This window comes from Tursiops truncatus, chromosome 20 (genome assembly GCF_011762595.2).
Source record: "Tursiops truncatus isolate mTurTru1 chromosome 20, mTurTru1.mat.Y, whole genome shotgun sequence".
NCBI lineage: Eukaryota > Metazoa > Chordata > Mammalia > Artiodactyla > Delphinidae > Tursiops > Tursiops truncatus.
Genome location: NC_047053.1, coordinates 13,902,569 through 13,928,210, shown reverse-complemented (window position 1 = coordinate 13,928,210; position 25,642 = coordinate 13,902,569). Strand labels below are relative to the sequence as shown.

The 25,642-nt window shown below is 54.3% G+C and overlaps 2 protein-coding genes across 7 annotated transcripts in view; one reads left to right on the top strand and one right to left on the bottom strand.

Moving 5' to 3' along the window:
- ABR (ABR activator of RhoGEF and GTPase) overlaps window positions 1–17,272 on the top strand; it is a 178,440-nt gene extending 161,168 nt beyond the window's left edge. For all 5 annotated transcript variants that reach the window (XM_073797882.1, XM_033848366.2, XM_033848367.2 and 2 more), the window contains 7 exons: window positions 7,759–7,818; window positions 8,077–8,186; window positions 8,880–9,019; window positions 10,086–10,220; window positions 11,501–11,606; window positions 13,781–13,928; window positions 14,558–17,272. In XM_073797882.1, the coding sequence (XP_073653983.1) occupies window positions 7,759–7,818; window positions 8,077–8,186; window positions 8,880–9,019; window positions 10,086–10,220; window positions 11,501–11,606; window positions 13,781–13,928; window positions 14,558–14,647 (789 nt within the window). In that variant the 3' untranslated portion in view covers window positions 14,648–17,272. The remainder of the gene's footprint in view (window positions 1–7,758; window positions 7,819–8,076; window positions 8,187–8,879; window positions 9,020–10,085; window positions 10,221–11,500; window positions 11,607–13,780; window positions 13,929–14,557) is intronic.
- Window positions 17,273–19,171: 1,899 nt separating this feature from the next.
- Window positions 19,172–24,423, bottom strand: TIMM22 (translocase of inner mitochondrial membrane 22). 2 transcript variants are annotated; one of them, XM_073797888.1, is made up of 4 exons: window positions 24,144–24,423; window positions 21,849–22,045; window positions 21,154–21,226; window positions 19,172–19,561 (listed from the first exon to the last, which is right to left on the bottom strand). In XM_073797888.1, the coding sequence occupies exons 1-4, from the start codon at window positions 24,379–24,381 to the stop codon at window positions 19,413–19,415; spliced, it is 657 nt and encodes a 218-aa protein (XP_073653989.1). In that variant the 5' UTR covers window positions 24,382–24,423; the 3' UTR covers window positions 19,172–19,412. The 2 variants fall into 2 exon arrangements, with proteins under 2 accessions (XP_073653989.1, XP_004315764.1); XM_004315716.4 differs by having other exon boundaries at window positions 19,172–19,763; window positions 24,144–24,417.
- Between the last annotated feature and the right edge of the window lie 1,219 nt (window positions 24,424–25,642).

Genomic DNA, 25,642 nt, shown 5'->3' with positions numbered 1-25,642 from the left:
AAGGGCATTGGCTTTCTCCAGCCTGCATAACCCACTTTGTTCATTTGGTCTCTGAATATGTTGATGGCGCATCTTCATGTGCTGGGCTCTCCAGAGGCAGCCCAGGCAGAGGCCGTGCTCTCAGGGAACTTGCTGTCCATAGGAGAGTCAGGCAATAAATGAGATCATCTTATGCTGCACAAGTACTGCAGGAAGATAAAATTGGGTAGCAGATCAGATAATAAAGCAGAGGGGAGAGGCCTTGCTTGAAGAGATAATTCTGAACTAAGATTTCAATGACAAAAAGGATTCTTGAAAGATCCGGGGACAATGCCTTCCAGGCAGAGGTGAAAACCCCGCAGCCTGGGGGGACCATGGTGTGTTCAGAGGCAGGCAGAGGCTGTGTGGAGCATAGGAAGTGACCTCGGACAGAGGGGGCAGCAGCCTTAATCTGAGTGCAGCGGGAAGCCACTGGGGAGTTTAAGCCCAGTTTTAGTGATGCTGACATGTTTTGATCCGGTGCTGAGTACCAGGCATCATTCTTAGCTCATGATGTGAGTTAGGTGATAACCCACGAGGTGCTGTTAGGCTCAGAGGGTGACACGATGAGGTCCCACTGAGCGGCTTAGTGCAGGAAGTGCTTTTAGCCATCATGCCCCCCGCCGAGGAGGAGGCCCAGGGCCCGCTCGGGTTTGCGGCTATCTCTTGGTTGTCTGGGTGGTCATGGGGCCCCACTGGGGTCAAGGCTGCGTGCCCTCGATGGGGAGCTTCCGGGGGTGTAGAACCCAGCCTAGCAAGCTGTGCACAGAAATGGGCCCGCACGTGGGGCCTGGGAAGAGCCCACCAAGAGGCCCCTCAGAGCGGGTACGGGCAGTGGGTTTGCCGAGCCGCATTCTCACCAGCAGGCTCTGCGCCCAGACGGTGTTCCTGGCCTGGGCAGGGAGCATGAATTCAGCTTCAGAGAAGGACTTTCATAATTCTTACCAAACCACGCTAAGTCTGGAGGGAGGCCACTGAGCCCATGGCAGTCCTAAAGGCCCTTGGCCTTTCTTTCCGTGGCAGCTGCATGAGACTTCCCGGTCATACCTGGGGGAGCCCCTCGCTTGGGACTTTGACCTCTAAGGTGGCCCCTTCCCTTTGGGGACAGGGCTGCTGGGGGCTGCCCCTGTGTTGCTTTAGCCCTGACCAGTCCCTTTCCCGAGAGTGACCCTGTGCTCGTCAGCTGGTGGCCCTGAGCTGGGTGGGACAGCTTGCTGGCTGTTGGTTTGAGGCCTGGCTCTGGGGTGAAGTCTCCAGGCCGGGCAGGCCGTGGAGGGCAGGCCAACTCTGGGGAAGACGGGTCCCCGGGGCTCGGGGCAAGACGGGCCCTCTCCCAGTTCTGTCTGCAGCTGTGCCGGCCCGAGGGCTAAAAGCGCGGCGGCACAGAGGAGGCTGAGCCCTAGAATGCAGGGCGCTGCGGGGGCAGGTCACAGTGGGTTCTACAGGGCTAACCTGGCTTCAGTAAACGCCTCATTCAGAGCTGCTAAACCCTTCCCATACGTGGGCCTCAGGGAACTGCACAGTTCCGGGGGGCAGGGGAGGCAAGCGGAGGCGAAGTGGCCTCATCCCGGTGCCTGGAAGGACAGTGTGCACAGGCCTTCCGTGTGGCTGTCCTGGAGAGGGTGCCCGACCCTGCAGGGCCAGGGCTGCAGGGACAGAGCTTGCTTGACCTTATGGTGGGGGGGCCCGGCCCCTGGGAAAATGGGCTCAGTTTACTGAGGCTGACCTTGGTCTCCCCTAAACCAGCTGCTGAGCTAGAAGCCAGGATACAGGCCCCAGCGCCCCCTCCCACTCCGCCCTGCCTCTCTTGAGTTTCTCTCAAGCGGCCACGTTGACGGAACCCTCCAGTACCCTTCCCGGGGCGGGGGGGAGGGGGGCAGGCTCTTGGCAGTGCCCTGTTTGTTCCCCCAGTTGCCAGCCCTACCGTGCCTCTCACGCCTGTGGTCTGCCCCAATGACAGGCTGGCTTTGGTGTCCCAAGGGGACCAGCCCAGAGCATGTGCATGCACTTGGGGGAGGGCAGGAGAAGGCCAGCCGGGGCCGCCACCGTGGCCACTGACCTGGGAGCCACAGGAAATGTCCCCCCGTCAGACAAAACACCCGGCTCAGGGCCTGGTCTCCACGGCCCAGCGCTCAGCCTCCGGCCGGGTCCCCAAAACACAGCCACACCTCTGCCTTCTATTCGGTGTCCTGTTCACCTGTGAGGGTGACAACTTCAGCTATACTATGGTTTACTGCACTTAGTTTTTATCAGCCCCCAAAACAACTCTGGGCTTCGAGTGAAGTCCATGCCACCAACCCAGGACAGGCCCAGGATGCCAGGCCCCAGGCCCAGAGGGCAGAGGGTAGAGCAGTGCTCAACGAAAGAAAGAGTGGGACCAGGCCCAAGAGGGACAGGAGGTCAGGGGTCGTGCACAAGGAGGTGGGCTTCCTCAGGGCCTGTGCTGTGGAAATGACAGTGTGAGGTTTTGAGGGAAGAGGCTCAGCGCCAAGGGGCCACAGGGTGGGAAAGTGGGGTCTGGGAGCCCTTGGGAGCCCAGGTGAATACTGTTTTCACGGGTCCCTGTCACCCGCAAGCCCCCGTGTTACCTCCCAAAGTAACTGTGCCGCTGCTCTGTGTTCTGTGCTGGGACCATAGCTGCCGGTTGTGACAGGTTATCCCACACTGACCCCTCCTTGTGGATTGAGCCCCCGTGAGGGCCCGCAGGGAGGGGCGAGCTGCGTGGCGGAGGGAGTGTGGGATGGTGGGAGGACCGTGCCCACCGTCCAAAGGACTCTTGTCACCTACTAGGGGGAGCAGGAAGGGGGCCCCCAAACTCGCTGGTGCCTCCGAAATCCCAAGCACTAGGAAGTAGCCGTGAACAGCTCTGGAGCCAGAGAGGAGAACATTAGGGTCTCCTGCCCCAGGCTGGGGAGAAACGGGTGGGAGGAAGGGCTTAGACCCCTCAGAAGAGACCCCTGAGGACATTCCTGAAGCAGAGGCCGCACCCACCACCTGGGGGGTGTTTGGGTGCACATAGAGCATCCTCCCCTGGCCTCAGGGCCTCGAATCCTCTCAGCCCCCTGCAAGGCTGGGGAGCCCATTTCCTGTCCTAGATGTGAGGCTGCCGAGGCCCAGGAACGTGAGGCAGCCTCCCAGCCACCTGCCAGATTCTCTCTCAGACGCTGTGGACTCCTTGCCTGGGTTGCAGGATTCCCAGCGGGGGCCCAGGATGTTGTTGCAGGGGACCTGGGGGTTCTCTCGGGGACATCAGTCCCGGAGGGCAGCGGCTTCTCCACAGGAGAGGTCTGGATGTGCAGCCGTGACCTGACCAGGTCTAAATGCAAAGGCAAGAAGGACGGAATCGAGCTGCCCCCAGAGGCTGCGTTCAACCACTCGTTTGTAACTTTCTCCGGGATGTTCTATGGCCTGCTTCTGTCTCCTGCCTGTGCTCCTTGGGGGGAGCCCCACTGCGTTTTTGTTACCTGTGTGGTGAAGGAGGGGCCCCTCTTGGGGGTTTTCCCCAGCCTGGCCCTTCGCAGCCCCATCTGTGTCACTACCTCAGGTGATCTGGTATCCCGCTGGTACCTGGTCCCCAGGCGGGGGGGCACAGCACCTATCGGCTGGGACTGGAGGGTGAGCGGTCAGGTGTTCCTGTCCACTGACATCCAGGGAGCTGGTTCCTCCACCCCCAGCGCTAATCTAATCAGGAAATAGCAAAGTCCACATTTCCCAGGGGTTATAAATAACCACAGCAATTCAGACAGCATTATTCCTCTGGAAAATGTGCCATGTCCCTCTCTACTCTGCACCCTCCTTTCTCTGTATTTAAATGACATCCTGAAATAGACTTGGTTTCTGGAGGCTGCTGGCCTCCTGGGAGACAGGGCTTCATTGTCAGGGCACCGAGAGGCTGGGCAGGCCTCCCCACGCGGGTGGCAGGGCCGCACCTGCAGACGGGATTTGGCATAGGGTGGTGGCAGGACTCACAGTAAAACACGACAGTGCCACCTTACCCAGACCTGGCCTCAGACAGGCTGAAACAAGAGCAAACTGTGCAGGGGACGGGGTCCTAGCGTGGCAGGGAGGCAGAGGGGAACTGAAGGTTCCTGAGGCCTGGAGTTATCTGGGAAGGCTTTCTGGAAGAAGCAGGGCTGGGATTAGGCCTTAGCATCAGGGCTTGCTAAGGCCCTGTCTCAGATGTTCCCAGGAAAATGTAGGGTTGCTACTTGGCAGCTGGAATAGAAGTGATGGGGAGGGAAGGAATGAAAGAATCGTACTGGGGTTGGCCTGCCAGCACCCAGGTCAGCCTGTGGGGCCAGGCCGTGGAGGGCCGATGTCTCCTTTCTAGATAAATAATGATCACAGCAGCTGCCTTGCAAGAGGCAAGGATGCCAGGCTAGGTGCAGTACACCCAGCTGGGCTGGGTAGGATCTTGCAGGCTTAGCTGGGGCGAGTCAGGGATACTTGATTTTGTACCCCAGCTCTCACTGCCTAGATGTGGAGCACTGGGCAAACTCCTCATTCTCTTTAAGCCTTGGTGTCTCATCTGTAGAAGGGGAGCAGCTAGAAAGGCTTACACCTCATGGGCTTGTTACGATGATTGATTGAGATGCTGTATGTCAGGGGTTTGTCATAGAGCCAGACTTACAGGAAATAGCTCACCACACATCAGTCGCTGTTACTATTTTCCATAGCAACACTCTGAGGCAGGTATGGACACCCCTGTAGGGAAATTGAGGTGCCAGGAGGTTAAGTGACTTACCCACATTCACACAGTTGAGTGGAAGAGTGAACATTTGGACCCAGGTCGGTCTGACTCTCATTCCCTGCACTTTCCCCACTTGGGCTATGTCCACATAGCACTCAAGGGCCCAGGGAGGGACCACTGGCTCAGTCCACAGGAGGTGCCAGGTCATGGGAGGCTGGGGCAGGGGAGGGGCACTAGGGGCCAGGACCACAGAATTGGCCTGAGGCTTATGCTGATGACTGGAGAGAGCTGCATTAGAAGCAGGTGGTCATTCCAGAATGTGTGTCCCAAGGTAGCATCTGCCCCAGTTGACGAAGAGCAGTGGAGATCTCTCTACTCCAGGTGGCCACTGCTCGAGGTCAGGGCTGGGGACAGACCAAGGCCCTGTGTCCAAGACCCAGGAATCAGGAGGGGATGAAGGAAGTGGAAGGAGCAGCCTGTGCCACAGGCCTGGTGAGGGTTGGGACAAAAAGTTTAGGGGAGGAAGGTTTCAGGGACCCAGTAGGACTTGGCCCTGAGCCTTGTAGAATAGAGAGTCAGGGCAGCAGCCGGGCTGTGAGTCCCACACGCTTCCCTAGCATGTTTGAGGAGGTGTTCAGTCCTCTCCACACCACTCTCCCTCTGTCCTGTTCTCCAGGCTGGGCCTGGGCCCAGATGGAGGGCCCAGACCCTGTCGGAGGCTTGGGTGCCCCCTGTCCCCAGCGGGTGTGTGGGTGATAGAAGGTGCGGGGGTCTTACCTTGAGCTGTAAGAAGCACCGGGGCCCAGCCCACCCTGGACTGACTCGGGTCCAGCTTTCCTTTGTGGCGAGGGGCCTGTTAGAGCAGCAGTGTTCAGACTATGGTGCACATGCCCTGGGGCTGCAGAGACGGTCCAGGGGTATGAGGGCAGAAGAGTTTTAAAGCATTCAGCTTGCAGATCCTCAGCTCCCGCCAGAGCTATTGCCAAAAAGCGACCCGCCAGAGAAGGGCCTTGCACCACCACCTCGCTCTGCAGCGGAGCCCGAGGCTTCCTGGGGGACTCGGCTCAGGGCTCCCAGGCCTCCTGGGTGGCAACAGAGGGGCCACTTGAAGTGCTGATGTAGGAGCTGAGAAAGTAAAAGACTCTAAAAGCTGGGTTTCCGACCCTTTCACAAGTCACGTGGTTTCCAGTTCTTTCTTTCCACAAAAGTGATGGAAATGGTCAGCTGAGATCATTTAAGATAAATATTGCTAATAGGTATCTATGCAATTTAAAGCAAATACAGAGGAAAGAGGTTCAGCCCCATCTACTGTATGTGAACAAGATGTTTCATCCTTTACATCTTTAAACACCAAACCAAGGGACCTCCCTGGTGGTCCAGTGGTTAAGACTCCACGCTTCCTCTGCAGGGGGCATGGGTTCTATCCCTGGTTGGGGAAATAAAATCCCACAAGCTGTACTGTGCGGCCAGGGTAAAAAAAAAAAAAAAAAAAACCAAGATCTTTAAGCAATACTAAATGCTAATTAAATCATGTCACTCCCTGGGTAAAAATCTTGGTGGAGTCTCATTAGAATAAAACTTTAATTAAAAAAATGAAATAAAAATTAAAACAGTATTGATGCTAAAACCCCATTTCACCCTAGCAAATATTTGTATACATACATTGAACTAAAACAGAAAAAATGCTCTACCCATCTCATTAAGTGATGCAATTCCACCAGGATGGTACTTTGCTGCTGAATATTTATTAAAATTTGTACTGTGTTGGTCAAATTTTTTATTATGTCCTGCTAATCGTTGTAATAACTAACCCAGAACATGTTTCGAACATTTGGAGCCTAGTGGTCTCAGGAGATCTTTCATTTCCATTTATACAGACATTTTTGTTGAAGCAAAATATAATAGGGTGAGGAATAAAAGACTTTAAAAAAGAAAAATGCAAACTAGGGCATAATTCTTTGGGAGAAATAGACTAGAAACACAAAATCAAAAAGAAAAAGGAACGTTGCAGGGTTTCTACAAGGGAAAGAAGAACTTGTTTATGTGTTTTTTAAATGGATGATGGTGGATATCAAATCACTATGGAATTTGGATTCCACTGAATACATTTAAAAGAATGATGTAACAGTTTTATTTTAAGATGTAAATATTTACATTATTCTGGAAATTATATTCTTTGCAGCTATTTAAACTTGCTCTGGAAATATTCACATGTTGACTTAAGAATGTGCCAGGGTGTGCACTGTTTTTCCAGATTACTTTACGGATGCACAGGGAAAACAGTTTGAAGGCCACTGAACCAGAGAAACAGAGTCCCGTTTGATCACCTGTGGATGTCTCTGCGCTTCCCCCTGCCATCTCCACTTCCCTGGGGCTCCTGCCCAGTTTGGGGGCCTCCTCTACAGAGTGTTTGCTTTCTGGGAGACCAGCCATTTACCCGTTATCTTACTGAGTCTTCACGACAGTCCAGCAAGGCAGGTTCTTTACTGGCTGCAGTGAACAGATGAAACAAATGAGGTTTAGCAAGGTGAAAACTTCCCAATGTCACACAGTCGGCAGTGGCAGAGCTGGGATTCAGACCCAGGGCTCTTCACCTCTATGTGGCACCGCCTCCCGTTCGCCACCTCCAGGTACACGGGCTACGTCCCCTGCTGTCAACTCCAGTTCAGGAAGTTGAGCAAGTTGCTGATGGTTTGTGAGCCTCGGTTTCTGCATCTGTGAAATGGGGTGATAATACCCGTCTCGCAGGGTGGGGTCAGGAGTGAATGAGAGGTGATGGGTGAATGTGCCTAAGAGCGCACCCCACCTCCCTCCCAGAGTGGGGGCAGTCCTGCACTAGCCAGGGCAGGAGGGGCTTGGGGGCTGGAGCCCCCTGAAGGACTGATGTCAAGAGAAGCATCAGCCCCCAGTTCCATCTTCCTGACCTTTTAGCCAACTTCTGAGCTGTGGCTGAGCAGCAGGGAGAGCTCTGGCTTGGTCTCAGCTGTCATCTCTCTCTCTCTCTCTCTCTCTCTCTCTCTCTCACGTTCTCTTTCTTTCTTTCTTTGCAGCTGGATCCACAAACTGTAGAAACGAAGAACTGGCACACAGATGTGATTGAGATGAATGGGGTGAGCCCAGAGAGATAGGAAGTGTCTGCACAGTGGGTGGGCAGCCTGGCCTCTGCTGGTGCCCTGGGGGGGCTGTCGGACCCCCGCCTCCTTAGCCCAGCCCCTCCCCCCTCTCCTCTGCCTCCACCCCTCTCGCTCCTACCCTGTAGGTGTTTCAGGGAGCCCTGGGTGGGAGAGGTAGCCCTTGTTTGCAGTCCTGGGGGGCACTCCTTGGGCACTCATGCCCTGGGGGATTGTACCTGCCTTGCCCCCAACCAGATCAAAGTGGAATTCTCCATGAAATTCACCAGCCGAGACATGAGCCTGAAGAGGACCCCGTCCAAAAAGCAGACCGGCGTCTTCGGTGTGAAGATCAGCGTGGTGACCAAGTAGGTGCTGCGCCCGGGGTCCCTGCCAGCCCTGCCCTCCAGGCCCCCCGCCCTTGTCTGGCCCCTCGACAATCACTTTCCAGTTCGACAGTCACCACGGCCAGTTTGGAGGGCAAAAGTGGCCTGCAGAGGTGTGTTCTCTGCCTCACACGATGCTTTAGAAATAAATGAGCTAGCACTTAAGCACTGGGAGACTGCACATGAAGATCCCGGATGGTCAGCTTCTTGTAATAGGTGGGAAGGTCTGACACCCGTAGGCCCGTGTCTTGGTGTGACGGTGGCAGGCTGGAATCCAGGGGTGGCTGCTCCTTGGGAGAGTGCACCCTTCAGCCCCCCTGCCCTCCCCTTGTCTCCAGGACCTGGCCCACCCCCCTCTGTAGGTAACCTGCTGGGTGTCCCCAAAGCATTTGAATCTGAGCCCTCTGTTCTGAGGAACACTCTTTCTTTAGTCTTTGGGTTGATCTCCTAAAACTTCCTCCCTCCCACCTTTGTCCCCTGCTGTCCCTCAGCTGCAGGCAGGCTGTTGGGGGGTGGGGTGGCGTGGCCTCTTTCTCAGCCCTCTCCTTGCCCCCCCACCTCCTGATCCCAGAAGCCAGAGCTCTCTAAGGCCAAGGTTTGCAGAGAAGGGGTACATATAGCTATCACTGGGGGGCTCCCTCCATCCTCCGTCCCCTCACATCCCCTCCCTACCAGGCGGGAGCGCTCCAAGGTGCCCTACATCGTCCGGCAGTGCGTGGAGGAGGTGGAGAAGAGGGGCATCGAGGAGGTTGGCATCTACCGGATATCAGGGGTGGCCACAGACATCCAGGCGCTGAAGGCCGTCTTTGACGCCAGTGAGTCTGGGAGGCCCAGCTGGGCAGCAACGGGGAGGGGGCGCTCTGGCAGGCTCGTGGGGCTGGGAGGAGAGCGCAGCAGAAGCGGGAGGCTTCTCCACGGAGAGGCCTCCACGAGCCAATGGCAGAGGAGCCTCGGTCTGTGAACTACAGCCCAGCATGGCATGGGGTGACCCCCTGCCCCCCAATCTCTTCTCCATTGCTACAGATTAGGAAGCTGAGCCTCAGAGAGGCCAAGTCACTTGCCCAGGATTACTCAGTATATAGGCTTTGAGCCTGATTTAAACTCAGATCTTTCGGGTTCCAGAGTCTGTGTTCCTGGCTTCCTGGTGCCCAGTGGGCTGCAGGGAAACTAAAGGGCTTTGAGCCTGGGTTGGCTGACACGGGCACCTCCACCTTCTCCCAGGCCCCCAGTGCCCTCTGGGAGGGGCATTGCTGCCTCTCGCTTTGACTGTGGGCTCCTTGGTGGTGGTGCCTGACCTTTCTGGTTCTTTCCCCTATCTCGCCGTTCAGGCTGCAGCAACAGCACACCCAGTAGTCAGGACACCTGAACTGGCCGGGCAGTGCTGATTCCATGGGAGCTGAGAGGGGGCCTGGTGGGTGTCCCTGGGCAGCTGCCCGGCAGACGTGTTCGGGGAGCCTGGGGTGGGGAGCTGGGGACGTGCTGGCACACAGCTCCTCTGTGCCACCTGGAAGCTGAGGCTTTGTCGGAACATGATTTTAGGTATAAAAAAATGCACAGCGCCTTCCAGAGGGGGGCTTAGCAGTGGGGCGATTCCAGCTGGAAGGAGGGCGCGTGACACGTGGCGTGAGTGTGGCTCCAGGACTCTGGACGACGATCTATGCTCCCCTCCCCCCACAGAGCTGAGTCACAGGCCACCTGTGGACACTACCTACATCCTGCCATTCCTGGGGAGAGCAGACCAGAGACAGCGTGGGGGTGTCCCGGGCAAGCTGTCTCAGGATGGATAGAGGGACGGAACAGGGCTACCTGCCCAGCTGAGGGCTGCGTGGGGGCGGAGGTGGCTCAGCCAGCACAGCCCCTGACCTCCCGTCTCCCCTACAGACAACAAGGACATCCTGCTGATGCTGAGTGACATGGACATCAACGCCATCGCTGGCACCCTCAAGCTATACTTCCGGGAGCTGCCCGAGCCCCTCCTCACAGACCGACTTTACCCAGCCTTCATGGAGGGCATCGGTGAGCCTCCAGTGGGGGCCTGAGGGCTGGGCTGAGCCAGGCCTCCCTGACCAGTAAAGAGTGAGAGAGGAGGGCTTCCCTGGTGGTGCGGTGGTTGAGAGTCCGCCTGCCGATGCAGGAGACACGGGTTCGTGCCCCGGTCCGGGAAGATCCCACATGCCGCGGAGCGGCTGTGCCCGTGAGCCATGGCCGCTGAGCCTGCGTGTCCGGAGCCTGTGCTCCGCAATGGGAGAGGCCACAACAGTGAGAGGCCCGCGTACCGCAAAAAAAAAAGAGCGAGAGAGGAGATCTGTGGCTTCCCTTGCTTGTTGATCTGCCCACTGCATAGGGCCGTGTGGCTGAGTGGCCTGGAGGGCAAGGTGTGGCCTGCTGGGGCCTCATCTGGAGGCTGGACCCTCTCTCCCCTGCCCCTTTCCCGTCTCATCCCTCTGGGCTGCCCTCTGTGCTTCCTCTTTGGACACTGACCTCCTTGCCTAGAAACCCAGGCACCCAGGGAAATCTGCCCTGAGGTGGGTGGTCAGGCGCTGGTGCCCTGGGGCCAAGAAGAAGTGAGCAGGCGTACACTTGACATGGCCTGTACCGAGCCTTCCAAAAGGAGCACTGTCTCATCTCTGACCTATGCCCAGGGTGAGGAGGAAGCTGGGAGCCCTGGCTGGCAGGGCTCCCGGCCTCTACCCACCTGGGCCAAATCCTGGCCTGGGTGCATCCCTCCTGCCTTGTCTTCTCCTGGGCTGGATCACAGGAATGAGGAGCCCATGGAAGGCAGCTCACTGCTGGGCTCCGGCAGCGGAGGTACTTGAAGAAGAACATTCAGGGAATTCCCTGGTGGTCCAGTGGTTAGGACTCTGTGCTCTCACTGCAGAGGGCCTGGTTTCGATCCCTGGTCAGGGAACTAAGATTCCACGAGCCGCGTGGTGCGGCCAAAAAAAGAGAGAGAGAACATTCATGCCATGACATCACTGTCTTAAACTCAGCCTTACAGTCCAGGTATGGGGAATGGCTCCAGCCCCAAAGGCTTCTGCAGGGAGGGGAAGGACAGTGTCTGCTGAACCACCAGCCTGCCTCCTGGCTGAGTTACAGGTTGTGGTGGGGCCTCCTGTAGGAACCTCCAATAGCCCACTGTTGGGGAAATACCAGGCCCTTCCCTGCAGGGTCTGCTCCCCTGACCCCCTGCAGCCTGGGCTTTCCCGCAGTGTCCCGTAGCCTCCTGACCACAGGGCGCTGGCTAAGGCCTCCCTGCCCAGAGCCAAGCCCCACCCCAGCCCCTTCTCTCCCCACAGCCCTGTCAGACCCTGCTGCCAAGGAAAACTGCATGATGCACCTGCTCCGCTCCCTGCCAGACCCCAACCTCATCACCTTCCTCTTCCTGCTGGAACACTTGAAAAGGTAATGGGGAGGGGCCCGGTCCAGGGGAGGGGGCAGCTGGGGGGAGGGCACATCCGCTGAGGAACCCACATCCTCCGTGCCTCCAAGTGGGTGCTGGTGTCTGCTGGGACACCATAGCAGGGTGAGAGTTTGCTCTTCACATTCTTGTGTTCACATTCTTCTCTTTTGAGAAATATTTGGGTCCTAATGGCAACCTCGAATACTGGCTAGAGAATGCTTAGAAAGGCAGGGCTAGAGCCAAGGACTGTAGGTGGATTTACAGTCAGTAGGTCATTCGGTCCACTTAGCATTTTTTAAACGGAGTAGGAGGGACAGCCTTGGGGTGCCTATTGTTCTGTTCAGTTACGCACGTTGCGTGTGCTGGATGCTCAGGTCAGACGTGTGTGTGTGTGTGTGTGTGTGTGTGTGTGTGTGTGTGTGTGTGTGCGTGCGTGTGCTTGTGGGTCACAGTCAAAAAAATCTGAAGCCCGCTGGTCTTGACCCACAGCTCATCGAACAGATAGGGAATCTGAGTCCCCAGCCCAGCAGGGACTGCCTGGGGTCAGCAGCAGCTCTGCCCTTAGAAGCCACATCCCCCAGATCCTCAACTACAGCCCTTCCGACCTTCTCCTCTGCCCCCTCCACAGTCAGGTCAAACCAACAGCTGCTCAAGTTATGCCTGCAGCAAAGTTCATACTGGAAGCTAGCCCTGACGGTGACCTTGCACTCACTTTTGAGTCCAGGACTGGTCCCAGGTGTGAGTGGGGAGAAAAAGTCCCCAGGCGTCCCTTAAGTCCATTTGCCACCCGGGACCAGGGAGCCCCTGGTGAGGGGCCGTGAGCCCTCAGGCCCAGGCTCCCAGTGGCAGCTCGGCCACCAGGCCAGGCCAGGCTCTGGAGGGCCAGAGACCTGGGAACGCCTGGGCTGCTGTCTTGTTTTTCCCATTATGAGACATTTTCCCTCTGGTTTGGCCAGGACCGAAGTCCCAACCAATTCCCGAATAGTTTGGCGAGCACTGTGGGGAGGACACACAGAGGAGGAATGGGAAGGAAAATTCATTAGGTTTTCCACCCTGGGAACCGGGCACACTCTGTTCCCACATCTGGGCCCTGGCCGGGGTGTGTGTTGGTGTGTGTTTGTGTGTGTGTGTGTGTGCGCGCGCGCGTGTGTGTGGTGAGGGGCTGGGCCAGCTGCACAGCTGCCTCCTGGCATGGCAGTGTTTTTCTGCCTGTTTCCAAAGCAGTCAGCAGGCGCATCGATGGCTCCGGCCTGGAGGGTGGAGTGACGGTGGAGTGGGAGTGCGGCGAGGGGCGCTGTTCAGGGCGGCTGGGTCTCAGCCCCAGAAACATTGCTTGGGACTGGGGGAGGCACAGGGCCTCTCTGATGAGCTGGCTGGTACTGAGCCTGCTGGACACCAGCCACAGATGGCAGCCCCTGCTGTCACTCGGGAAATATCTACAGAGCATCTGGCTTATTATGCAAGAGAAGCAGAGGAAGATCCAAAGGGAGGCAGCTCTGGAGCCCCATGAGGCAGACCCTTCTGGAAAAGCTTGGGAGAACAGCCCCTGGACTCCATCTGGGTTGAGGGTTGTTCCTGCCACAGTGCAGCAGGCAGACCTCAGGCCTTTGTCCCCTGCCCAGCCCCGCCTGCTCGGACTCTTCCTCAGGGCCCCCCTCCACGGCTGGGCCGATTGTGGGGAAGAGCCTGGGCTCTGGAGGCAAACTGCCTGGGTTCAGACCCCAGCTCTGCCACTTGCTAGCTGTGTAACCTCGGGCAAGTCACTTAACCTCTCTGTACTCTGGTTTCTTCATCTGTACAGTGGAGATGATAATATTACCTACGCAAAGGTTTGTGATGAGCATGAATTACTATAGGGAAAGTTCTTGAACCAGTAATAGTATCTCTAAGGCAAGGGAGTTGGAGTGGGTCCTTCTGGCTCTGACAGTTTACCATCAGTTCAAGGGGCGGCCCAGGAGCTGGGAATCTGTTACTGGAACGTACTGGAACATAGCTTGGAACTTGGTCCCTTGGCTGAGTCCCCTCCCTACCAAGCGGTCTCTACCCTCAGGAGAGGGAGGCTAGTGACCACCTGTGGGAATCCTTCCAGGAGTGGTAACAGCCCAGGGTCTGGAGCCCCACGCGGCTGCCAGGAATGACTTTTTTCTCCCCTCCCCTCCCCTCCCCTCCCTCCCAGGGTTGCTGAGAAGGAGCCCGTCAACAAGATGTCCCTTCACAACCTGGCTACTGTGTTTGGCCCCACGCTACTGAGACCCTCAGAAGTGGAGAGCAAAGCACACCTCACGTCGGCTGCCGACATCTGGTCCCACGATGTCATGGCACAGGTACCTACGCACTGCCCAGGCCTGCGGCTGCTGGAGGGGAAGGACAAGCCTCCTTGAGGGGTGGAGAGAGAACAGCTAGGACTCCTAACCCCCTCCCCTCCTGACAGCGGGGACGATGGTCTGTAGGATGTCACCAGGGAGGCAGGGCTCTGGACAGTCCTGCTGAAAAGTAGGAACCTAGACCAGGGGCCCAGAGGTTGTCTGTCTCAAGTGCTGGCTGCAATCCTGGGAGCGCCTGGGCCTCAGAAAGCAAGCCTAGGGGTATCAGAAAAATCTGGGGCCTTGTCCCCACGCACGGAAGCTCTAGCATCGCTTCCAGGGTCAGGAAGCTTCCCTAGGAGCCCTACAAGACCCAGGGCGGGGTCTGGTCTGAAGCAGGGCTGCCAAGCCAAAGCCCAGCTCTGGAGCAGGTTGGAAGTTTATGACTGAGGTTGGCGAAGTGGCCCCAGGCTCCCCACCCGCTGCCCTGCAGCGCCCTCTACTGCTGAAAATGGGCAGCCACACCTGGGCTTCAGAGGAAGGGGAAGCGGGGAGCCACAGGGGCCCAGCCTGGAGACCAGGGCTTCTCAGCGGGTCAGAGGGCCTCCAGGGCGAGGACCCCAGCCTCAGTCTCCCCTGTCTTCCCGCAGGTCCAGGTCCTTCTCTACTACCTGCAGCACCCCCCCATCTCCTTCGCAGAACTGAAGCGGAACACACTGTACTTCTCCACCGATGTGTAGCCCGAGGTGGGAGCGTCTGGGGGGGTGGCCCGAGCCAGCCTCTCCAGCTGGGGACCCAACCCAGACTTGAAGGACTACAATAGAGAACTCCCAAACCCAGCGCTCCAGACTCCAAGGGACACAGATTTCCAAGAACTGGAAGACGTGCATCTTTTGTGCCACCTTGTACAAAGCCAGCTGACCCGGCCCCAGCCTTGCTGCGCACCCCGGGCTCTGCCCTCTGTTCCTCTAGTTTTGTCTAATGCTCCGTGCTGTTTGGGAATTGTTTTACGTCTACTTGTCATGCAGGAAAGGTAGTGACCGACCCGGTGTGGGCACACAGACAGCCTGCTTTGTTCTTTCATTTCCTCCAACACTTTTTTTCCTCCTGAGTCCGGTCCAAGGGCTTTTATTTTGCGCTCTGTGACTGCTGCCAGCTTCTCCTCTCTTGGCCCTGCCCCCAGATCGCAGTCTCCTGGCAGCCTCCCCTCGGTCTTCCTCCGCCCTCTCCTCCCTCCCAGCCTGCCTGCATGCATGTGCAGCCTTGGTTTTTGATCCAGCGCCTCGAAAGCTCTGAGGAGGCCCTGGGCGGCGGTGGCAGTGGTGGCCCGTGCCGCACCGCCGCCTGCCGCCCCCTGCCTCTCCTTGCCCTCTGCCTGCGGAAGCGCACCTGCTTGCCTTGCCGCCTGTGCAAATGTTGGACAAGGAGACAGACTCACACTAATCCTCAGCTTAGCACAGGCTGGAGGGCGGATTTCTGGGATTTTTCCACCTGAGACTCTCCATTTCTGGGTTTATCTGTTCTGTCTCCAGTACCAGTGAGGCATCTTTGACTGTTTCTTCTGCTTTTCAGTTCCTTTTCCCTTGGTGTTCTGTTTCCTTTGAGTATACAAGACTCACAAGTGACCTGCTACCAAGGTAGCCAGAGGGTCAGGAAAGAATCGGGGGAGGTGGGAGGGTCAGGCCGCCGAGGAAAAGGGACAGGTGGGACGTTGAGAGGAGCACCAGGGAGCGCTGGGTGTCCTAGGCTGGGGGGAAAGAGGCTCTCGGCAGCAAGCAGTTGTGGTGGCTTTTCTCGTGGAGCTGGGCTTCTGGGAGGGCAGCTACTACGGCTGAAGCAGGTGTCCAGAAACAGGCAGGTTCTGTCCAGGAGGGCTAGTCCTTCCCGGTGCCTCCCGTACCTCGTGGCACCTTTGCCTTAGGGTTTACACTTTCTCCACAGCCAAGCACTGCCAGGGGCAGCCCCCACGGCCACGTGTGCTCCAGGCCCTGGGAAAGGCAGGCACGGTCCAGCTAGCCAGCCGTCCTGGTGCTGCCTTCCACCCTCGGCTTCTAGATGCAGCCTTGTGGGTGAACTCGGGGAAACTCCAGGAGCTGGGGAAGAATGAGGAGTCACAGGTACCTGCCTCTCTCGGGACTGGGTTTTGCAGGGGACCCTCGTTGTGGACGCTCTGCTCCAGAGTAGGGGATCAGCAGGTTCCGATCCCAACACCGAGGCCCGCTGCTCAGCACTGGAAAGGAGAAGTACCCTCAAAGTGCAATTTCTCCCCACCTGAGCAGGGGCCGCTGGCCTCTGGCAGTTAGCCTGGGAGGGCAGACACTCCCGGGCTGCAGAGATTGGAGCTGCAGTACACAGCTCCCTGGCTCTCCTATGTGGCAGAGACTAGATTCTAGGCCCTCAGGATTGGAGAGAAGAGCTCCCCTAGCTTGAGCTCAGAGCTGTTTTAAAGAAGGGTTTAGGGCCCTAAAGCCGTAGCACTTGCTCAGTGAGAGGAAGGGCCCTTTCTCATCTTGTTTACACCTGTTGCCCAATCATGGGCAGAACGGTACACATTCTGTGCACATCGGAGGAAAGAGATGCCTAAGAGGAGGGCAGTACTGACCCCCTAGCTGCCTGCTAGCAGCTCAGCAAGGAGCCCCGCTCTCTGAGACAGGGGGTAGAGAAAGAAGGCCGCTTGAGTCTGAAGATCCCCAGTGTCTGATCACCCCTGGAGTCTGCTCGGCACTCAGGAGCTGGTATGTGGCATGGAAGGCTCTTGCTTCCACAGCCATTGACTGGAATGAACTGGAGGGCCAGCTAGAGCTATTTACAGCCCCAAATGGGTGCCTCCCACCTCCCCAAAACAAGGGAGGTTTGCTTCTCAGCATCAGGTATACTGCAGCCCCCCCAACCTCACTTAGGCAATGAGAATGGGAGGAAGGCCGGAAGGGCTGAGAAATGCAAAAGGCTCAGAATATTTATAAATTCCACCCCCAAGAGCAGGGAGGGGCGGGGTACCAGACCTGGACTGAGCTGCACTGAGGAAATAGCCCGTGGGTTCTCCTACGAGACAGGGACTGTGCAGCCCAGAAGCCCCAGCCACTGTGCCCAGCAGGGCAGTCTGTGCCAACAGAGGCCCGTCAAGACAGGCTACAGGAATCCTGCATGCCTGTCCTTGCTGGCAACGGCTGTGGGCCGCCGGTGTTTGCTGATACAGGTAGGATGGGACACTTCATTAATATTTGACTTTAATAAGTTGGTAAGGATATATTTTTCTTTGGTCTATGTTCTGTTTCAACTTACGTAGATTATAAATTGATGTAAACCACGTGAGAGGAAAATGTTAATAAAAAAAATGCAAAGCCCCAACATTTGCACACAACTCAGCCCTGTGGTGTGGACGTTTGTGTTCTCAGGAGTCCAGGGAAGACCACCAATCTAAATATTTAACTCTTCCAGCTGCATCCAGATGTGCTTCCAAGAATCTGTTTACCTAGTGAACTCACCCTTGAGCGTCCCTTCGGCCTGTGGAGACTGTGGCGGTTTTGGGGGGCGATGAGCCCACGCCCCGTCCTTGCTCTTTCACCAACGCCTCCACCTCAGTCACCAGCCGGTTCTTTTCATGAAATACAACTGCCCCACCAGGGACGTGGCCATCAGTGTGCCTCAGAGAGATGGCAGGAAGTTGTCCATTCAAGTGGAGGCTTATCTTATGTGAATTTTCTCTCCATTTTCCTTGGAAGTAGCAGGTCCTTGGGGCAGCCTTGTGTCCTCATCTGCTTGTTGGAGTCTGGATCCCCTAGAGGCCCATCCTCCCTGTAAGAGCTAGTGGGGTTAATGTAGGCTTCCACCAGCCTAAGCCATTGGACACTGTGTTTATTCTGGAGATCAGGAACAGATGTCTCTGAAAATTGGTGTTTGGTTTATGAGCTCATACTGCCTCCTTAGCCATCTAAAACAGGAAGCTATTCATCTCCTCTCTTGATTGAATAGTCAACGTGGACAATGCTTGGCTTATTGAACTGATGGCTACTGACAGCCCGGGGCTCATCTTTTTCAAGGCAGTCGTGAGGACAGTTTCCTGTACTCAGTCAGTCAATGTATTTGACCCCACGCACTAGACTGGATGGTAGAAGATGCTGGGCTTCTAGCACTGTAGCAGGTGCCAGGGTAGGAGTATCTACTCTTGCTCTAAGTGCTTATAGGCGACTTATTTACAGACGGTAGAGGAAACACTCCTACATTTGTTCTCTGACCTGTGAGGATACTCCAGCCAGCCTAGCCGCAGTGAAGCCTCGTGACTGAGACTGGGACAGGCATTCTATAGAATTCCCCATAGAAGGACATGAGTCTTGTGTACTAGCTCACTCATTCCAAAGGCAACAGCAGACATGGCCAGAGGAAGGTGTTACCAGCTGGGTTTGACATTATCTCACACACACACTCACTCAGGATGTCTGGATGGTTCAGCTGAGTCTGAGTTCTGGTTAAGGGTGGGTGAGCTGGAAGACAGCCGACAAGGGGGCAGAAAGCCAAAAAGAGGCAAAAAGGCAAAGGTAGAATAAAGGAGACGTTACCACTGGCTTAAGGTGGCTGGAATTGCATGGCCCCCACCAAGCTACCTGCCTGTCCCGAGTTCATCTTCACCCCACCACCAGAGCACCCGAGTAAAGCAGCATCTGTGGCAGATCCCAATTGTAAAAGGCTATTTCTTTGCATATGGCACAGAATTAGGCTGAGCTGCTACTGTCAGAAAAAAGGCTACCAGGTCAAGTCAAAAACACTAATATGTTTAAGGAAGAAAGAAAAACACTGACATCAGAGAAAAATGGTAGCGGTGAACAGCTCCTCAACTCGGTCTCATCGTAACCAGTGGCTGCTGTGACTTAGTCACCAGGAGGACCAGAGCAGGACCCTTCACACACTGTGTCCTTGAGCCGGGCCTGGTCTGGTGGTCAGAGCAGAACACCAGTGTGTGGTTTAGACCACAGGCATTCCCACTGGCCAGCCCACAGGAGGGATTTCTTAGAAGAGGCCAGCAGGGGTTATGCGTGGAGTTTCAACGCATCCTAGGACATGGCTAGGCTGGGCTTTAGGGGAAGGCCCTGGCCAATGTAACGATCTCAGTGAGGATAACGCTACTCTGCAGATCCTGGGAACCTAACATTCCCAAACTTCTCAGGAGTTTGCTCACGCTTTCCCTATGTATGTTCAATCTTTGGGCACCTGGAACCATTTTTGGGAATTGTGGAATTTGAAAATAAAAATAAGCCAACCTTTTAAACTGTAATATAAATACACATATATATATGTTTTTTAACAAGGCAGAACACTAGACAAAATGACATCATTGGTCGGATGGCATAAATTCACTTTGCCCTGCCCCAGTGTGTGAGGTGGATGACGGCATGGAGGTCCAAGGCAGAACAGCTTCCCGGCTATATGTGAAGTCCCCTCCATTCCCACGGCACCAAACCACCAGAGGGCCAGTTGTGGTCAGGACTGAACGTCTGCGGGACTCAACTCCTACAGGTCAACATGCTGACTCCTGATCAGCCCGAAAGAGAGCGGCTGGCGTGGCACAGCCCCCCACAGCCTGGCTGGAGTCCAGGAGCAGAGAGCGTGGCTGCTCAGAGGTGGCAGATTGCAGCCAGGCAGCTCCCTCACGACACCAACTATGTGAGGGAAAACAAATGTCTTCAGTCTCTGAAGCAAGTGCCCCGGCATGGTGCAGACACTGCCCTACACAGAACAGCTCTGATCCTGGGCTGGCATCATCCTTCCCTGGAGGCAACTGCTCTCACCGTAGGTAATAATCGATCGCAGCAGAGAAAGCAGCAAAACCTCCACAACCAATGACCCCAGCCTTTACGCCAGCTGCAAAGCAAACACAAAGGACATCACCTGTGGTGACAGATGCCGGCCAGGCTGCACTCAGGAAGAGCCTGGGTACCCGCAGACGCAAAGAAACTGGTGTACGCGTTCCAAATCATTCAACCTAGCAGAGAGCTGGAAGACTTCAGTGAAGCTGTGCACACGATCTGATCCAGTGTGCTTTTATCTAACTGTACGTTCATTTAACTTCTCTCGTTCTAAAGAATTACTATTTCCAGCCTCATGAAAATAGCCCCTCACAGGCAGGAAACTGGTTAAGAGAACCAGCCCTTGGAATCAAGTGAAAGCATATGGCCTGTACCCTGATTTGTTTATGGAATAAATTCCTGGGAAGGTGATCAAAGCAATCCTAGAGGAGCTGAGCCTCTCAAAGGCCCTGACAAAGCTGAGACATGGGAAGACCAAAGGGGAAGTTACTCCATAAATCACAAATGGCTGTTTGAGGAGGAAAATCAGGTTTTAATGATAGCAAATTATCCTGCCTCTCAGAAAATGAGAAAAAAGGCTTTTTGCTTTGGATAAGTCCGGGCACAGCAGATGGAGAGCAGCCCAGCAATGTACACTGTTAAGAACACCCTGTCACTGACGCGCTGCACCACACTCTTGACAGACACACCAACACGGAGAAGTGGCAGGGAACCGGTTTTTTTCTTTGTTGTTTATAGATGATAATCCAACATTTCTAGAATACCTATATTTGGCTTTCAAGGGGTAGAAAGCTAAGAACCCTATTACCGTGATAACTTATACACAAATTAAAATGACAGTTGTATAGTACGAAGAAAGATGTCTGTTTGCAATGCGTGGAACTGAAATTTCAGCAGAGCCTGCTATTTGGCCAAATGGGGCCCAGCTATGCTTCTGTACTTTCCCGCATAGCAACACACACCTGCATATCATGAGGAAGTTCTTCCCGTACGTTCAAGATGGGGGCAGTTCTTTTTTCTAAGATAGATCTAGATCTCTCTGTGGTTCTCACCTGGGGGTGACTTTGTTCCCCAGGGGACATTTGGCAATGTCTGGAGACACTTTTACTTGTCCCACTAAAGGATGCTACTAGCATCTAGGGGGTAGAGGCCAGGGATGCTATACATCCTACCATGCACAGGACAGCGCCCCCCTCCCCCTAGCAAACATGTATCTGGTCTAAAATGTCAACAATACCAAGGATCAGAAACCCTGATCTAGATACTAGAAGTTTCCAAAACCGAGTTAACACAGAAGCAAACGTGATTTACTTGTCAGAAGGGAAGAATATCAAGTGTCCACATATGCCTTGGGCTGTCCTTGGAATGCTCATATGTTTAGAAATGTCAACTTCAGCATGTTGTCCAAGGCCACAAAGAAAACCATCTGAGAACTGTTTACTAACCTCTGAAACCAATGGCTCCTCCAGTGATGCAGCCACTGATGACACTGTTCTTCCAATCTGACTTTCCCCGGTACTGTGGGTGGAGAAGAGCAGTTCAGAGCCAAAGAAACAAGCCAGACAAGATGATTAAGGAAAAAAAAAGACGGGGTTTCTGGCTGGCGAATTTAGGCCCTCCCCAAAGGAAACCTATCTTTTTCTCTTTCAAAAGTATAGTTCCTAAAATTTGAATGTGTTCATAAATGCTTCCTGCAGGTGGTACCAGAGTGCTGAGACCAAGTGTAACATTTGAGAAGTAATCAAAATCTCGTCTCAGTTCCCCAGTAAGTATTCTGTTTAAAATCATTCACTGGGAATTCCCTGGCAGTCCAGTGGTGAGGACTCCGTGCTTCCACTGCAGGGAGCCCGGGTTCAATCCCTGGTTGGGGAACCAAGATCCTGCAAGCAGCGCAGTGCAGCCAAAAAATAAATAAAATAAACTCATTAACCAACTTCTAGCCTCCAAACACAAGTAAAGAATAATGCAAGCCCAAATCATAAACGCACAAAAAGTTTACATTAGGGACTACTTCATGGAAATTTAATCTAGCAAGTATTGGACATTTCTGACCTGCTTTCTAGTAGCATTAAGAGTATTTCTCTTGAGAAGTCCCAAGATGGAAACAGGCAAGGCTTTCTCAGAAGGCGGGGACACTTACAGATTCTACCAAACACTCAGTGCAAGAAAACATGGCGCCCACGATGGCAAAATTTTTGGCGTAGGACATTCCTCTCTGCCCCATGTCTTTAAGAACTTCTTTTGCTGTAGGTGTGCGGTAAGGATCCTTAGGGTCAAAGCCCACATTGGTATCAATGCCAGCAGTGAACACCCCAAATGCACCTCCCAAGACAAATCCTAAAAACAAACACAGAGAGAAGATTTCTTTGGTATGTTCTCTGGATTACTGTAATGGGGTCATACTCAAATAGCACCTTTTGGATGGCCACCAGCGAAGAGGACGCCCCTTCTTGCCTGGAAAACTCTCTACTTGTCTGGTTTCCACGTTACAAAATCCAGAATCTATCTTGTTGGCAGCTTCTTCTCTGACTCTTCTGGGATTTCTTCCTCCTTTCATTTTCTAACATTCCTCAAAATTCAGTCTTTAACCCTCTTTCTCTCTCTACACTCTCACATGTAAACCAGTCACCCTCAAGTTCAGGTATCAACTTTGCAAATCACTCCCTTGACGACGGTGACATCCATAATACTCATTTGGTAAATACCATGTGCCAATCACTCTGACGCTTTATAGTCCCAGCCTCATTTATTCTTCACAATAGTCCTGTGAGATAGATATTATTATCCTCTCCTTTCTGTAGGTGAAGAAACTGAGGCTCAGAGAGGTTAACTAATTTCCCTAAGGTCACAAAGCTACCAAATAGCAAACCCCACACTGCTGTCCACAGCTGACCTTCCTGAGCCTGCTGGACATGTCAACATGGATGTCCTCTTGCCACCTCAAGGTCGGTATACGTTCAATGAAATCATGGGCACCTCCCCTCCAGACTTTCTTGCTTATGGCTCCTTCTTTCCAGTCACTCCTACTCCAAACTTCAGGGGCATTTCTGACTGTTTCTTTGCCTCCCCCTGTAACCCTATGTCCACAATTATCATCCTAGTCTAAGGCCTTTATCACTTCGCCCCTGGTGCACTACAAAGACTCATTCATCATTTCAACAGATATGTATTTATTAGGGTCAGGCACAATGATGAACAAAGACCCAGTCCATGTCTCACGGAGCTTCAGTCTAGCAAGTTCCCTATATGGTCTCCCTATCCACAGACTTTCCTTTCCTTCATCACACTCCACCTTGAGTCATCATGCTCATTACCACTTGTTACCCTCTAAAAAACCATCAACGGGGACTTCCCTGGTGGTCCAGTGGGTAAGACTCCACGCTCCCAATGCAGGGGGCTGGGTTCGATTTCTGGTCGGGGAACTAGATCCCACATGCATGCTGCAACTAAGAGTTCGCATGCCGCAACTAAAGATCCCGCGTGCCGCACCTAAGACCCAGCGCAGCCAAAATAAATACATACATAAACATTAAAAAAATAATTTAAAAACCATCAATGACTGCCCTAATGCCTGCAGGCAAAAAGCCCAAATCCCTCACCCCACCCCCAACTTGAAATGCTGTTTCTCCTCCTCTTTGTCTAACCCCATTCTCTCAATCCTCCAAGACACGCTCTAGTCTCACCTCTTCTTGTGGCCTTCCCCCAACCAAAAAAGATCTTTTTTTCTTTCTGCTCTACTTCACATGTGCACTCTCACCTACATTCCTTTCTTAATTGCCTTTCATTCTCAATGAGACTTCAAATCACCTGCAAATGTGGCCACCCTCTTTACTCTGCATACAGGAGGGACACATACATTCTCAAATCCTCAAAACGTTAAAAAAAAAAAAAAAAAAAAGCCAAGTCCAGACTTCTTTCCCCCTCTTTCCCTGCTGTCTAGTCACACTGGCCTCACTGGCCTTTCTGTTTTTCTAACCTCAAGCCACTTCCGGCCAGACCTTTGCAGGTGCTGGGCCCTATGTCTGCAGAGCTCTCCTCCAGGCTCCTTCTCAACAATTTTCTATGTATATTAAAATGTTAGCTTCATGAGAACAAGGATCTTGTTCTCACCCTGTCTTTCCACCGCCTGACACGTGATAGCTGCAAAGTAACAAGCTGTTGGAAAATGATTATTTAAAAGCGAATGAATGAATGAAGTCAACCATCTTAGAACCCCCAGGTCCCGACCCAGGATCGATTCTCTGATCCAATTTCCAGAGGCGAAAGCCACCCTCGGGATCTAGGGAGGCGCTGCTCGAGCTCACTGAACCAGGCGGGGGTGGGTCAAGGTCGAAGCCCATGGACTCCTCGCCTCCCAGGCGCGTGGTCTTATTGGCAGGGGACCCCTATGCCGCCCAAGCCCTAAGCCTCCCAAAGGCCCCCCTCCTCGCCTCACCTCCCAAGCAGGCCAGCGCCGCCTTGAAGGCGCAGCTTTCCATCGCCCTCTCGACCATCTTCTGCTCCTCACTCTTGGCCGGACTCGGGATCCCGCCCAGGCTCCCAGGCTCCAGGAGCCGGGGCTGACGCTTGTCACCCACCAGGTACTGCAGAAGAAGGCTGTACTGCAGCGGGGCTTCGGCGGAAGCCGCCGCCCCAGGCGCGGAGCCCGCGGCACTGCGGGCCGTCTCCCCCATGACTGTGGCTGCCCAAGAAACCTGGCTCTCTTCTTCCCACAGCAGATTCCACAAGCCTCCCGTGGGGCCTTGCGCTCCCAGCCATTGTGTCGCAACGGCAGATTCGCCACACCGAGCGAGCCCGAGGAAGCAGCGGAAGCCAAGTCCGTTCGTGCACACCCGGCGGAAGAGCTATCACGTTCTCCCAAAACCTCCTGTGAATACTGAATCAGGCTTGTGCAGCAGTCCCAACGACACTGACAAAGATTCAGAGTCACCAGAAAACACCCTCTTCGGGGCTGCAGCGCGGTGAGTATCGGGATTTGTAGTTTAACACGTACACCCCAGACATTTCCCAGGAAGCTTTGCGCGGGCACTAGCGTCTCAGCCTTCTCTCGAGCTCCTGACGGGCGGGAGGGAAGGGAGGCTGCAGCGCGCCGGGACGCCAGCAGGAGGTACGCGCGCCCCGCCACTGCCCTTCCAGCCTACTAATTCCTAGCGTGTGTTGTGAGATGTCAATAGGGGAAGGTGCTTTGTAAATCAAAGCGTGGTATAAATGTATGGTATAAATGTATGGAATAAATGTTTTATTCAATAATTAAACCGTTGAGGGGAGAGAGAAGGAGCCAAAAAATGAGTGAAGCTATTTAAAAAAAAAAAGAAAAAGGAATTCCCTGGCTGTCCAGTGGTTAGGACTCCACACTTTCACTGCTGAGGGCCCCGGTTCGATCCCTGGTTGAGAAACTAAGCCTCCGCAAGCCTCGCAGCGTGGCCAAAAAACAAACAAACAAACAAAAATAGTGATGCTAACCAAGCTTAATATGAGACAATGATAGGAAGTGGAGGTGGCTTTGGCCTGACAGAGAGCAAGGGAAGCTGAGGCTGCTACTCACGCCAGCCAGCTGTTGTCAATGGAATTAATGATGTGGGACTAGCATTGCCATGAAAAGCCAAATTTATATTATGCTGAATCAATTAAAGTGCTTACTAGCTTGCAAACTGAGGACTTGAAGGTTAACTGTGAGAGCACCGTGTATGAACCCAGAAAATCTTTTGCAGTAGTTTCTGTGGTACTAAAATAGATCCCCAACTGTTGTATTGATCCAGACTAGCAGTGTATCTGGGTGTATCAGCTAAGAGAAACATAAATGGAAGCAGAAGGTAGTGAGGTAGCCAGTCAACAGAGGCAGAGATACCTCTTTGGTAGCCAGAGTTCTCTGTGCCGCAGAGCAGAGCCTGTGGTTCACTCTGCTTCTGCTCCCACGAGACCACTAAACCAGCT